At 38.6% G+C, this 12500-nt stretch overlaps 1 protein-coding gene across 2 annotated transcripts in view; it reads right to left on the reverse strand.

Annotated features, from left to right (window-relative positions):
• The window catches only part of ASPDH (aspartate dehydrogenase domain containing), a 647432-nt gene that overhangs the window by 27812 nt on the left and 607120 nt on the right, over positions 1–12500 (reverse strand). For both annotated transcript variants that reach the window (XM_044058976.1, XM_044058975.1), the window contains one exon: positions 3730–3887. In XM_044058976.1, coding sequence (XP_043914911.1) covers positions 3730–3887 — 158 coding nt within the window. The remainder of the gene's footprint in view (positions 1–3729; positions 3888–12500) is intronic.

The raw sequence follows: 12500 nt of genomic DNA on the forward strand, positions 1-12500 counted from the left end.
GTTGACGGGCTTGGGTCAGTAAAATATGGGTGTGCCAAATATATTGACAGTGTTTTGAAACCATTGATTGAAAGTGAGCCTCAAATTTGTAAAGACTCATGGAGTTTCCTTAACATTAATAAGATGAAATACCAGGCTGAGGCTTGTTTTTAACAATAGATATAAAAGACCTATACACTGTCATACCCCAAAAGTTAGGCCTCGAGTGGATTAGGGATTTTTTGGCATCTAAGAACATAGAAGAAAACACTATATACCTAGCTGAAACTTTGTTGGAGATAGTTTTAACTAACAATTTTATGATTTTTGAAGGGCACTTTTACTTGCAAAACATGGGAGTGGCCATGGGGTCACCGTGTGGCGGCAGTTTTCCCAATGCTATTATGGCCTATTGGGAAAACACATTACGTTTCACAAACCATTTATTTCAAGAAAATGTCTCCTGGTATACAAGATACCAGGATGACATGTTTCTTATTTGGAAGGGGGTTAAATCCCTAGTTCTAACATTCATCACTAACATCACTCAGATGACCAACTTCCTAGAGTTTACCTATAATTTGGATGAGAATAGTATCAACTTTCTTGACATCTTATTAGTAAAGGATAGAATTAACTCTAGATATAAAAGTGTCATATATAGAAAACCAACTTACTCCAACGCGTTTTTGCATTTCACTAGTAGCCACCCTTACCACCAGAAAAGAGCTGTTGTCAAAGGCCAGATGGTAAGGGCGGCTAGAATGATTACAGAAGACACAGATTTTGGGGATGAATGCGAACACTTGCAAGGCATGTTCATCAAAAGAGGTTACCCCAAAAACTTGGTTGTTAACATTAAAACAGAAGTAATACATAAACGAAATAATGGCCATTTTAAACCATTGTTATGTAAACAATTAGAACAAAATGATGTAGACATTCCGGACCAACGGGACATCTTAGCAACAGGGAATTTAAATTCATATAAGACTAGCTTCTTATGTTCCTATTCCTTGGATTATCAGAATATAAGATATATTTTGAACAAAAATTGGAACATTATTATTGAAGACCAAATCCTATTTAAGACTTTAGGGGCCAAGCCCAAAATTACATATAGGAGAGGCCCTAATTTAAAGTCCTTGCTTGAAAAAAAGAAGTAGCCACATTCTAATAGACCCAATGGTATGTTTAAATGTGGGGCTTGTCCACAATGTAAACATATTCTGGTAAGGGACAAGGTTTGTATTAAGAATAAATCTTACACTCTGAATGCTAGGTACAATTGTGAGACTAAGAGTGTCACTTATGCAGCTTTATGTGACCATTGCAATGTATTTTACATTGGCAAAACAGAAAGGAAAATGAAACAACGCATATATGAACATTGTTATGCTATATGCAAGAAAGATACTAATAATGCATTGGCAAAACATGTGTTGGGAGTGCCCTGACCACTGTTTTAAATTCATTGTTCTCCAGCATAGGCATATTGACATAAGAGGGGGGCCTTGGCAACTTTTATTAGAGATTGATGAACTGATGTGGCAAATTAGAACAGGGGCACATACTTTTCCAGGTCTCAACGAATATTTATCCATTAAAATTATTTTGAGACTTTTAGCCTTGGGGAGATAACTGGCATATACATGCATTTAAGACAGACTAGTATAATATCCCATTTTTACTTGTTATGTACTTTTATCTTGATAAATCATTATTGACATTATATTATATATAAGATTTATCAATACATAATTTATATTTTAATTTATTTTCAACTAAATGACAATAATTCACATGCTTGTATTTGGGTAGCCAGTTAGGTTATAGCGTTAATTTAACAACGAGCCTTAGTAAGACTTCGTTATATAAAGTAGTTTAACTAATAAGTCCTAAAGTGGCTATTCAATATCAAATAAAGGTTTTCAATTTTATTTGTTGAGTTAGGGTAATCCATACTTGGATTTCAGCCTTTTTGTGCCTTTTTTGGCCTTTTAGCGTGTTATAAATTACTAACTTGTTGAATCATTCTAGTCTATAACATTTAACTTTAACTTAGTTTGTATTTTGGTTGACTGCCTACACGTACTGGGTATATACACTAATACCCTCTGGTTGCTGGTTTTATTACACTTTTCTTTTTTATTAATTTGTTATTACTATTAATATGTTATAGAATATTTCTTATTTACTTGCTTTTTGAATGTTGTCTGTGAGTTGCCTTTAACTTTTTATGAGGCTGTATTAATTAACTTAATTGATTGGAATTAATATAAATAGATTGTTAATTGGATGCCTTTTGTCTAATGAAGGTGAGGCACAGTCCAAAAGGGTAAATTCCACGATCTCTACTGTACCAAAATCTTGCTCTGAAAAATAAAAACTGAAGTGTGGTCTCTGAGTTGGTATATTTACGTAGGGGGGTGTGGGGGTGCAGGGGGGTTTGCCCCCCTGCCTACACTGTTAGTGTTTTTTTCTGTGTTTTCTTTTTTTTTTTTTTTATGTTTGAACATCCAAATGTCGAACATTTGGTTTTGACTATGTAATGTTCGACATTTTGGATGTTCGAACATTTAACATAGACCCAATATAATATAATATAATATAATATAATACATATGTATCTACATCTAATATTTAAATATGTCATACTACCAGAAGAGTTGTGTGGCATGGATACATGAAGTGAACGTGACAGAAGGCAGGGCTAATCTTTGGAGGGAGGACCCACATTAACTGTGGGGAACTCTCTGGTTCTTCTAACTGAACAAAACAGATTTAGCTGAGCTGTAACATGTCAAACAGTAAGTCAGCACACTAGAATTGTATGTAACCATCATGCCTTATTCCACTCAACATGGGCTGCCATTGACAAATACTTGTCATGCCGCCTTACCATGATACATTAATTCTGCTTTCTGGATCAAGAACCTGAACCTTGGTGTTGCTGACTCTGTCTAAAATTAGATCAAGAAACCTCATGGCTTCATAGGCTACATCTGAAGGTCAACTAATTTTCAAGTAGAAAAGTGTGTGATGGGTGGAGGTGAAAAAGAGCAAACAAAACAGCAGCAACATGAATAAAAGCCAGAAATCCGAAAAAAAATAAAAACAAGACTGATCAGCACAGCTTAAAGCAATAAAATTCAACTTTAATATACATTGAAATACACAGTAAGCACTTTCACACGCAAAAGGTGCTTCATCAGATCAGGTTCTACATAGTATGCACATGCACAGCTCAAGACCAATACTCGGTAACAGTATAACGCAATGTAAACACATGGCTCGAGAGACAAATGGTAGCAGTAACAAATATGTATATGCACAGCTTAAGAGACCAATAATAGTTAATTGTATGCCACAGCATGATATTATAGCATATATTATCACATTACCGAGTTCAACAGAATCAATAAATGACACATGGCTAAAGAAAAAAGCTGACAAGTGTTTTGTCAAAAAGGATGGGTGTGGGTTGGGTTAGGTCAGGCTAATCAGGTAGAAATCTCTGCATGTCTCAGCAGGTGATTTTAAAATATAACTCTGGTTACTCAGGATTTTAGAAGACCTAAGTCACATATATGTATGTGCAATGAAGAGAAATTGTTAAATAATAATGCAAAAAAGGAAGCAAAATAATAAGTAAGACTTTCTGAAATATTGCACAGATAGAAACCCATTTCAAGACGACATACAAATAGTTTAAAGTGTATCACAAAACTCATGATTTTAACAACTTACATAGCAGACTGCTCCAGAAGGAACCATAAGTTGCTTTGCCAGTAACTGCTGCTGGGGAAGCTGGATTTTGTCGAGTTGTTTTCACAGTAAAGATTTGACCAGTCTTTTCATCTGTTGGGCCTGTTACTTCAATGTCTACGATATGCCAGTCGGGAAGGCTGAAAGAGATGACAAATGCAGTCCAATAATGTCTTGAGACTCTGTTTATGAAATAAGTTATGATACACTTGTGTTTTATCTTGAATATGTGTTTATTTAGGTTTGTTCACTGTAGAAGTGAGCTGTGTATAGATTTATTCTACAAGTATTACTTGGGAAAAGTACACCTCAGATTAAACGACTGTATGAATAATTACGGTCCGTGAGAGTAACACAGGATCCTTGCAGTAATACATTAGATTGGAGTTTCAATTTTGGATTTTCAATTTTAAAGGCAGATGACAGTTTACTTGCCTTCTCCACCTGCCCCATATAGTTTTGAAAGCTTCCTGAAATTCCTTCTCTGCCACCCTCTCTGGTAATCCATTCTGTAATACTGCAGTTATCTTAGGATCATAGGAGGTTACTAGGCTAATGGCCCTGAGGCCCTTACAAGCCTAGCCAAGAGATTATCACCAAAAAAGAAACCTCAGTCAGCACCTGGCACCCCTGTCAATGAGAGACAAAGGTGGAACCCCTGGGACAAATTTGTGGTTTCCCATCCACTCATCAAGGTTGTGTTTGAAGAGGGTCAGCGAGGTACTCTGTTTGACATGTATGGGAAGTCTATTCCAGAGATGGGGCAACCTCTGGGAGGCAAACCTGTCTCTCCAGTTTTGTTGATGTCTCATATTAGATTTAGGCCTATCGAGTGGGTAATGCGCGAGGAGTTAGACTTATGGATATGGAACATCTCTAGTAGGGCAGGGTCCGATATTGCCTTGTAGGCAAGACGCAGATCACCTCTGAGCAATCTGTATGATACAGAGCAGAGTGATAGTGATTTGAGCCTGTCTGCATAGGACAGGTGTTGAAGGCCATGGATTCTCTTTGTGAGGCATTTCTGTGGCCTTTCCAGTTGGTGCACCTGGAGAGGTACATACCAAATGGGGCGTTACACTCAATTATAGATCTAATGAGGGAGGAGTACAGAGAGGTAATAACCTCCCTTTTTCTGGATGCAATCCCTTTACTTATGAAATGAACCAAGTAAAAGGCTTTTCTGACCACTGCTGCCACATGATGGTCGAATGAGATTGTTGTCAACCTGAGTATCCAGGTCTCTCACCACATGTGTGCTTAGGGAGTTGCCGTTGATGTGGCAATCAGTAGGGGCCATGTTTTTACCAAATGGTATGATAATAGAGTTTTTTGCATTTAACTTAAGGCCATGACTTTGGCACCAGTTATTTGTAGTTGTGAGACCCTCTTGCAGTATGTTAACATTATTTGGGGAGTCAATGACAGTCCTAACTTATAGTCATCCGCAAACTTGGTCAGCCACAGGTCCTTTGTCTTTGCCTGGACCTCTGAGAAGTAGATGCCAAACAGTGAGATCCCAGGACAGATCCCTGGGGAACACCACTAGTGACAGGTCTGCTGTCGGAGGTGGTGGCACCTAATTTGAACTTGTGGGTCCTAGCTGTGAGCCAGTTTGCCACCCATCTGAAGAGATAGGGGTTAACACCAAGTTGTTAGCTTTTTGATAATGCCTGAGTGGGAGATTGTGTCAAAGGCCTTGGGCAGGTCAAGGTAAGCTGTATGTACTGACTTTCCCCTCATCCAGTGCCTTGGTGACCAGTCTCAAAGTCAACTACATTCAATAGGCAAGAGCTGCCCCTGAACGAATCTGAATTGGTTGGGGTCAAGTGCTTGGAAATTGCCTGTATCCTTGTTTATGAGATCCATAATAATACGCTCCATGGCTTTACTGATCAGACTTGTCAAGCTAATGGGGCGATAGTTTCCCCGGTCAGTAGTGGCATCCCTTTGTGCAAGGGGATGACAATGGTGGTTCTCCACTCTGCTGGAATGAAGCCTGTAATTAGGCTTCTTGAAATATTTTTACACATCTAGTGAGTAAATGTCCCTACAGTCTGCTCTATGTAATCTCTTTACCCCATCTTTCCTGTTCAGGGTGTCTCCCTTACATCTCACAGAAATAACTTTGAGCACACAAATCATGTCACCTCTGCTTCTAGTCTATAGTTAGTAGAGCCCAACTTCTCTGTTCTGCTCTGACTGTTTCTCCTACCTCCCATGAGCTTGTCTTGTGGCTTTCCTCTAAATTCCCTCCAGCAGCCTGTCTGTCTTCCTGTATCGTCTTCAGAAATGCAAGGTGTACTCAAGATGTGGCCTGACCAAGGCTCAGTAAAGCAGGAACATTTTTACTTTGGTTCCAAAGTTTGTCACCCTCAAGATACATCCTGTCATTTGTCTGGTGTTGCAATAGCCTTCTCACCTTGCATCTAGAAGTTCAGTCAAGGTCCTTTTCCAACTCTTTTGGTATCAGTTCCGGTCCTAGCTGATATTTGCAGTAGTGGGGGTTTGTGACTCATAAGGAGTACTTTGCATTTATTGTTACTGAATGTCAACTCCCAGTTTTTTGTCACCTTTGTTAGCCTTTCAATGTCCTTCTTTACACTCCAGCCCCCGTTTGACACTGCTGTACCTATCTTTAAGCTGTCTGTGAAGAGGTCAACTATATTTAATTTCCTAATAGACGAAAAATGAACACACTGAAGGGTACTGGACCAAAGACTGATACTTGGAGCTCTCTGTTTTGCATTTCTCTAATTCCAGGCATCAAGCTTTTTCACCCCAGCCTTGTATGTTTTATCCTTCAACCATATCATAGTACATTTCCTCAGTCCTGGTGCTAACACAACCCCTTTAATTTTCCTAGAAGGGTTCTGTATGAGACCAAATCAAAGGCCTTGCTGAAGTCCGAGAAAACCATGCTAATCAGCGCTACACTATCAAGTTCTGCAACACCCCTTGTAAAACTGGAGCAGGTTAAACTAACAGCTCATGTTGTCCACAAAATGATTTTGGAGATGTCAGTCCTCTAGGAAATGTTATTGTGTGCACTGTATTTTAATCCTTGACATTTCTTTGCTTGGCAGTGAATTTTTGAAGATCTCTTTCAGGAGATCTTACAGCACAATGGTCAGACTCTGAGGATACTGTAGGCTGCATATTTCATCTCTGCGCCTTTTGCTCACTTAGAACTGTCCTCTCTTTCTCTCCCACCTCCCTTCTTTTGTCTTTTTATTGCTCTCTCGACTTTACCCTACCTCCTTCCAAGCATTTCCTATCTTCTGTTTTCTTTATGAAGAATGAAGCAAAGTATTCATCTAAACCTTTGCTTGGCCTTTTTATTTTATGATTTCTATCCCAACCAAATGGAATTACAAGCTTGAATGGAACGAGTTCTTCACTGTCCCTGCAGGAAAGAGATAGAATAAATAACATATAGATAAAAACTTTTGGTAGCCTTAGGACATTTAAAAATCTTGATGAGTGGTTTGGTTATAAGCTCTACTGGACTGTAGCAACTTGGAGACTGGCCATGACTCTACATTAAGCATTGAACACTGAACGTTCTTACTCAGCCTGGCAAGGTCTGTATGTCTCTTCTTCCTTACTGCAATATTGCACAAAAAACATTGCTCCACTTTTTGAAACCATTTGCCAACTCCTTCACTTTCTCTCTCTTCTGCTTCCCCACCCCCTTAATTCCTCATCAGTTATGTTCTGTTTTGATCTCACTGCAAACTTCACATTTACACGTAGCCACAGTGGCCTTTCCCTTTTTGCCTCTTTCTTAAAACCTAGGTTTATAGCATTAAGCAATGCTTCTCAGTGTAATTCCCATAGATTGAATACTCCAATTAGTCCCTTAACTCATTTTTGAACCTTCCCCTGGTGTAACACAATCCATTCCCTGAAATATCGCCCTATAATCCTTGCTTGTTTAGCTACTTTGTATTTAATTTTCTCAGTAATTTCAAAGACAAGCAAAATGTAAAGTAGAGTGAAAAATACTTAATGACAGCATGAAAGGGATATCTAAAATCTGCGGCCAAAACAAATGATCCCTGTAATTGGTGTTGCATCCCTTTTCCGATGTCTTTTGTTGAGATTACATTCTGTTCATACCTTTGTTCTCTCAAATCTCTCATTTAAGTTTTTCCAGGATCTTCTCTATCTAGATGGCTCCTATATGAAGGAACATGCCTCATCCCTAATGCTAATGTTGATAGAGAGGAGACTGATATTTCCCAGTGCTGGACGCTAACTATTAATATTGCCCTCATTTCAACAACTTATGTGGTCTTATAGTGAAAATACAAATTATGCAGGGATTTACTCTTGGCAGGGTTGGTTTGATGAGAGCTAAAGGGATCAAATGTATGGTCCATGAGAGAGTAAATCCTTTCAAAACTCCCTCTCTTGGTGGGTATTGTAGCTATAGTACTACAAAGTTTTTTGTAAATTTTGTATGGTTTTAGTTTCACAGTGTTGGCACACAGAACATGCACAATCATTAATGCATTCCAATACTGCAAAAGCTGGTTGCCATTAGGAACCCATTTGTTTTCACTATTAGAGAAGAAAGCTGGTCAATCCTGATCAGAAAAGAAAACAGAAAACAGCTGCTGTATCTGAATAGAGAATCTAGGATTTTAAAGTATTATGCTGGCCATATGAAGCAAACATAACAAGAATAATGGAGATTTCAGAGGATCTTATTAAAAATAAAGGCCCTTAAAGCCATTCTAGAGAATGTTAAGGAGCATCCTGGATGAAAGCAATATGAAGACAGGAATGTTCTAATTCTGTATGACTCATTACTGTGCTGTTGAAAGCCTTCTATTGCTAACAGCAATACAGGGAATTGTTATGGCTAGGCTTGTATAGGCCCTAGGGCTGATAGCCTAGTACCAACCGATGAACCTATGAAGCTAGGAAAAATAAGATACAGGGCGGCAGCTAAACCCTAGACCCACCTTCTTAGTACAACCATATTACACTTAAGTTTCTCAGTTTTCTACATACATGATCCAAATATGTGATGGTCAAATATTGTTGCTTCTCAAGGTGTGATGCCTTAAAACTCTGGTATTCTTGATGTGACCTAGTTTTGTAATGGATGATTTTAGCTAGTTGTACTTTGCTATAGTTTTGATGCAAAACACTGACAAAATAATTTCTTTGTTTCTCATCAATATTACATGTTTTATTGTAAAATTAACTATTATATAGGTTCATCAGTTCATAGGTGTTTACTAGGCTAACAACCACAAAGGCCTTTTTAAACCTAGCCATGCATCCCAAATCTCTGACAAGTTCTGATACCCTTGATAGCATGGGCCTGGTAGATGAACCATTTACAGGTTACCTGTTTGCATTAGAGACATGGGTGCCAAACCAGGGATGAATTTCCAGTTTCCCATCCAACTGTCCAAGTTGCACTTGAATTGGGTTAGGGAGGAACTCTACTTCACATGCCTGTTCCATAGACAGGGTAGTCTTTGGGATACATACCTACCTCTCCAGCAGGTCCTATTTATATCACAGGAAAGGTTTAAGTCTTTAGAATGGATAATTCTGGTACTGTTTGTTTTATGGATATTCAAGAGGTCCATCAGAGTGGGGTCTGACAATGCCCTGTATGCCAGGCATAGATCTCCCCTCAAAAGCCTGTAGGAGACAGAATACAGGGATAGGGCCTTGGGCAGTCTGCATAGAACATATTACACCCTGTATTCTTTTAGTAAGGAACCCCTGGGTGTTCCAGTTGTTGGATATGCTTAGTTAGATACATATCAAAGGGTGCATTGTACTCAATGATAGGTCTGATGAATGTGAATACAGTGGAACAGTGACTTCCTTGAATCTAGATGCCATACCTTTGTTTATAAGTTGCACAACATAGAATGATTTCCTCACCACTGTAGACATTTGATGATCAAAGGCTAGATTGCTATCTGTGTGACCCTAACTCCCTGACTACTGGGTCAACTCTAAGGGGTGTGTTGTCAATATGATAGTTACCAGGGATGGATGACTTCCCAAAAGATACTATTATGCATTTCTTGGCATTTAGTTTTAGTCCATGGCTCTGACACCAGTTATTTGTCTGTGTCAGCCCCTCTTGGAGAACATTTATGTCAATGTGAGATTCAATGATAGCTCCTAATTTGCAATCATCAGCAAATTTAGTCAGCCAGAGAACTCTGACACTGGCCTTGACTTCTGAGAAGTAAATGCCAAAAAGGAGCGGTCCAAGGACTGATTCCTGAGGGACACCACTTGTGACTGGCCTCTTTGTAGAGGTGGACTTCCCATTTCTAACTTCCTGGGTCCTGTCTGTGAGCCGTTTGGCTATCCACCTGGTGACATACAGGTTTGTACCTAACCTCTTGAGTTTGTCAACAATGCCTGAGTGGGGTATTGTGTCAAATGCCTTGGCAAGGTCAAGGTGGGCAGTGTGAATGATTAACCCTCATCCATTGCTTTGGTGACCTTCTCAAAGAAGTCCATTAGGTTGAGTAGGCATGATCTGGCCTTGACAAAACCAAACTGGGTTGGGTCCAATGTCTGAAGGTTTACTATATCTCTATTGACCATTTCCATGGCTTTACATATAAGACTAGTGAGACCTATGGGTCTATAGTTTCCAGGGTCTGTAGATGGCCCACCTTTGTGCAGAGGGATGACTGTTGCCTTACTCCATTCATAAGGCACAAAGCCTGTTTGGAGGCTGCAGTTAAATAGTAATTCCAGAGAACCTGATAGGTCATGTTTCATGCTATTTAGAAGGCATCTTCTGATGTTATCTGGGCCCACTGATGCAGTGTTCTTGGTCTTAGAGAGAGCATTAAGAACCTGTTCCCTAGTGATAGTAGGCAGAGTTATATTTCATATTTCCTGATGGAAGGTTGAGGGGGAGAGAGGAGTAAACTTGAAGCTGAATTTATCAGCCAGGAGGTTTGCTATATTTTCTGGCTCAGTATATGTGGCTCCATTTACAATGAGCTCTGCACACAATTGTGTATTGCCTTTGAGGTTACGGACATAGCTAAAGAATGCTTTTTGTTGTCCTTGACCTGGGAGGCCAAACTTACCTCAAATTTAGCTTTGGTAGACTTTATTTGTCCTCTGAGTTGTTTAGTTTGAGAGTGCTTTTATCCTTCTGGGTGCTGCACCTCCTAATTTTTGCCATGATTTTCTTCATCCTGTTATACACGTGATTGATTTTGTGATTCCACCAGGGTGGCTTGTTCTTTGAGTTAGTTCTGTACATCTTCCTGGTGGGTACAGCTGTTTCTCTGCAGCTATTAACACGCTTGTACAGGAATTCTGTGAACAGTTCTGCATAGGCAGAAGTCTTCTCAGGGTTTATAGGGGCTTGAAATTTTGCCAGGTTCTCACTTAACAGCAAGAGGTTAGCCTTAGAATAGCATTACAGTAGGGGGTGTTCAGCACTCTCCCATATTAATGAGGACCAGATCTAGTATGGTTGCACTGCCTGAAAAATTTGGTTTTCTATGGAAGAAATTCTTGCAGTAACTAGGTTATGACTAAGATGCATCCCAGTATGCATGTGAAAAATAAATAAACCACGAAACCATGTTTTCAGATGAGATTTAAATAAAGGCAATAAAATTTGAGGAAATGATTAACTCATCAAAAACAAAGCTGAAAAGCCCTTTTTTCTAAGACCAATTAAATCTGAATATTTTTTACTTTATCTGAGGTGTGATAATGTTAGAATTAAACTAGTTATTAAACTAGTTATTGGAGGTTGGAAGCAAGTATGGAGTTGTACTGTAGAAGAGAGAAAAAATGGTAGTTTGTGACCAAAACTGCATTTTTTGTCAACAAAAGAGGGGGATGCATTCAGAAATACGGACTTGTTCAAACACCATATATCCATGGAATCCATTTCCTCAAGTCTACAGAAACCTGATAAAATTATGTAAAATAAACACTACATTTATATAGCAATACATTGTTATGATTATCCTATACTCTGAGTGTAGTTTATTTGAGCAGCTTTAGTTACATTTCTTTTCTTCAGTTTGTCAAAACTGGATTGCCTAATATAGTATGAGCCTACTAGTGCATTACAGTGGGCTTGTTGCTTTTCTCCACTGTTATGAAATTGTGGAGTTAGCATTTATAAATAAGAGGAACCCCCATCTGGGTGAAGCAGGGGGCTTGACTCCCTGCAAAAATAAGTTTCCCTTTTTTAGCCATTTTCAGTTTACAATTCTTGACATATAAAAACTAATGAAATATAATTAATTTTAGGTGACCTTACCAAACATAGTAAAAACACTGTTATGTAAAACAAGATCCTTGGGTGTATAAAGGAGAGGAAGAAATGAGGGGATGGAATTTTAGTGAAGAGAACAAAGATGGAGAGAAATGAGACTGTATAAGGAAGGAGATGACAAGTTAGCAGTGGAAAATAAATTGGGCAAGGGAAAGAGATAATTCTTAGTTCTTTTTAATGGAACTAGACAGAATGAAAAAAGCAGTATTACAAGATTGATAGACTGCATTTGCAAAATGAAAGATGAAACTGATTATAGGTGGGGACTTTAAAGTGGTGTTGAATACAGATTAAGATAGGACATATGGAAAGTTAGAATTTTTTACAGTAGTTCAATTAAAATTATTTGTGGAGATGAAGAAACGAAATTCAGATTATGTGTAGTAGAAGCTAAAACTGGGTGAAAGTGATTTTACTTAAGGTGTGAAGTGAAGCAAGTGAGCAG

Source organism: Protopterus annectens, chromosome 17.part0 (assembly GCF_019279795.1).
Source record: "Protopterus annectens isolate FY-2018-M chromosome 17.part0, PAN1.0, whole genome shotgun sequence".
In the NCBI taxonomy this organism is placed as follows: Eukaryota; Metazoa; Chordata; order Ceratodontiformes; family Protopteridae; genus Protopterus; species Protopterus annectens.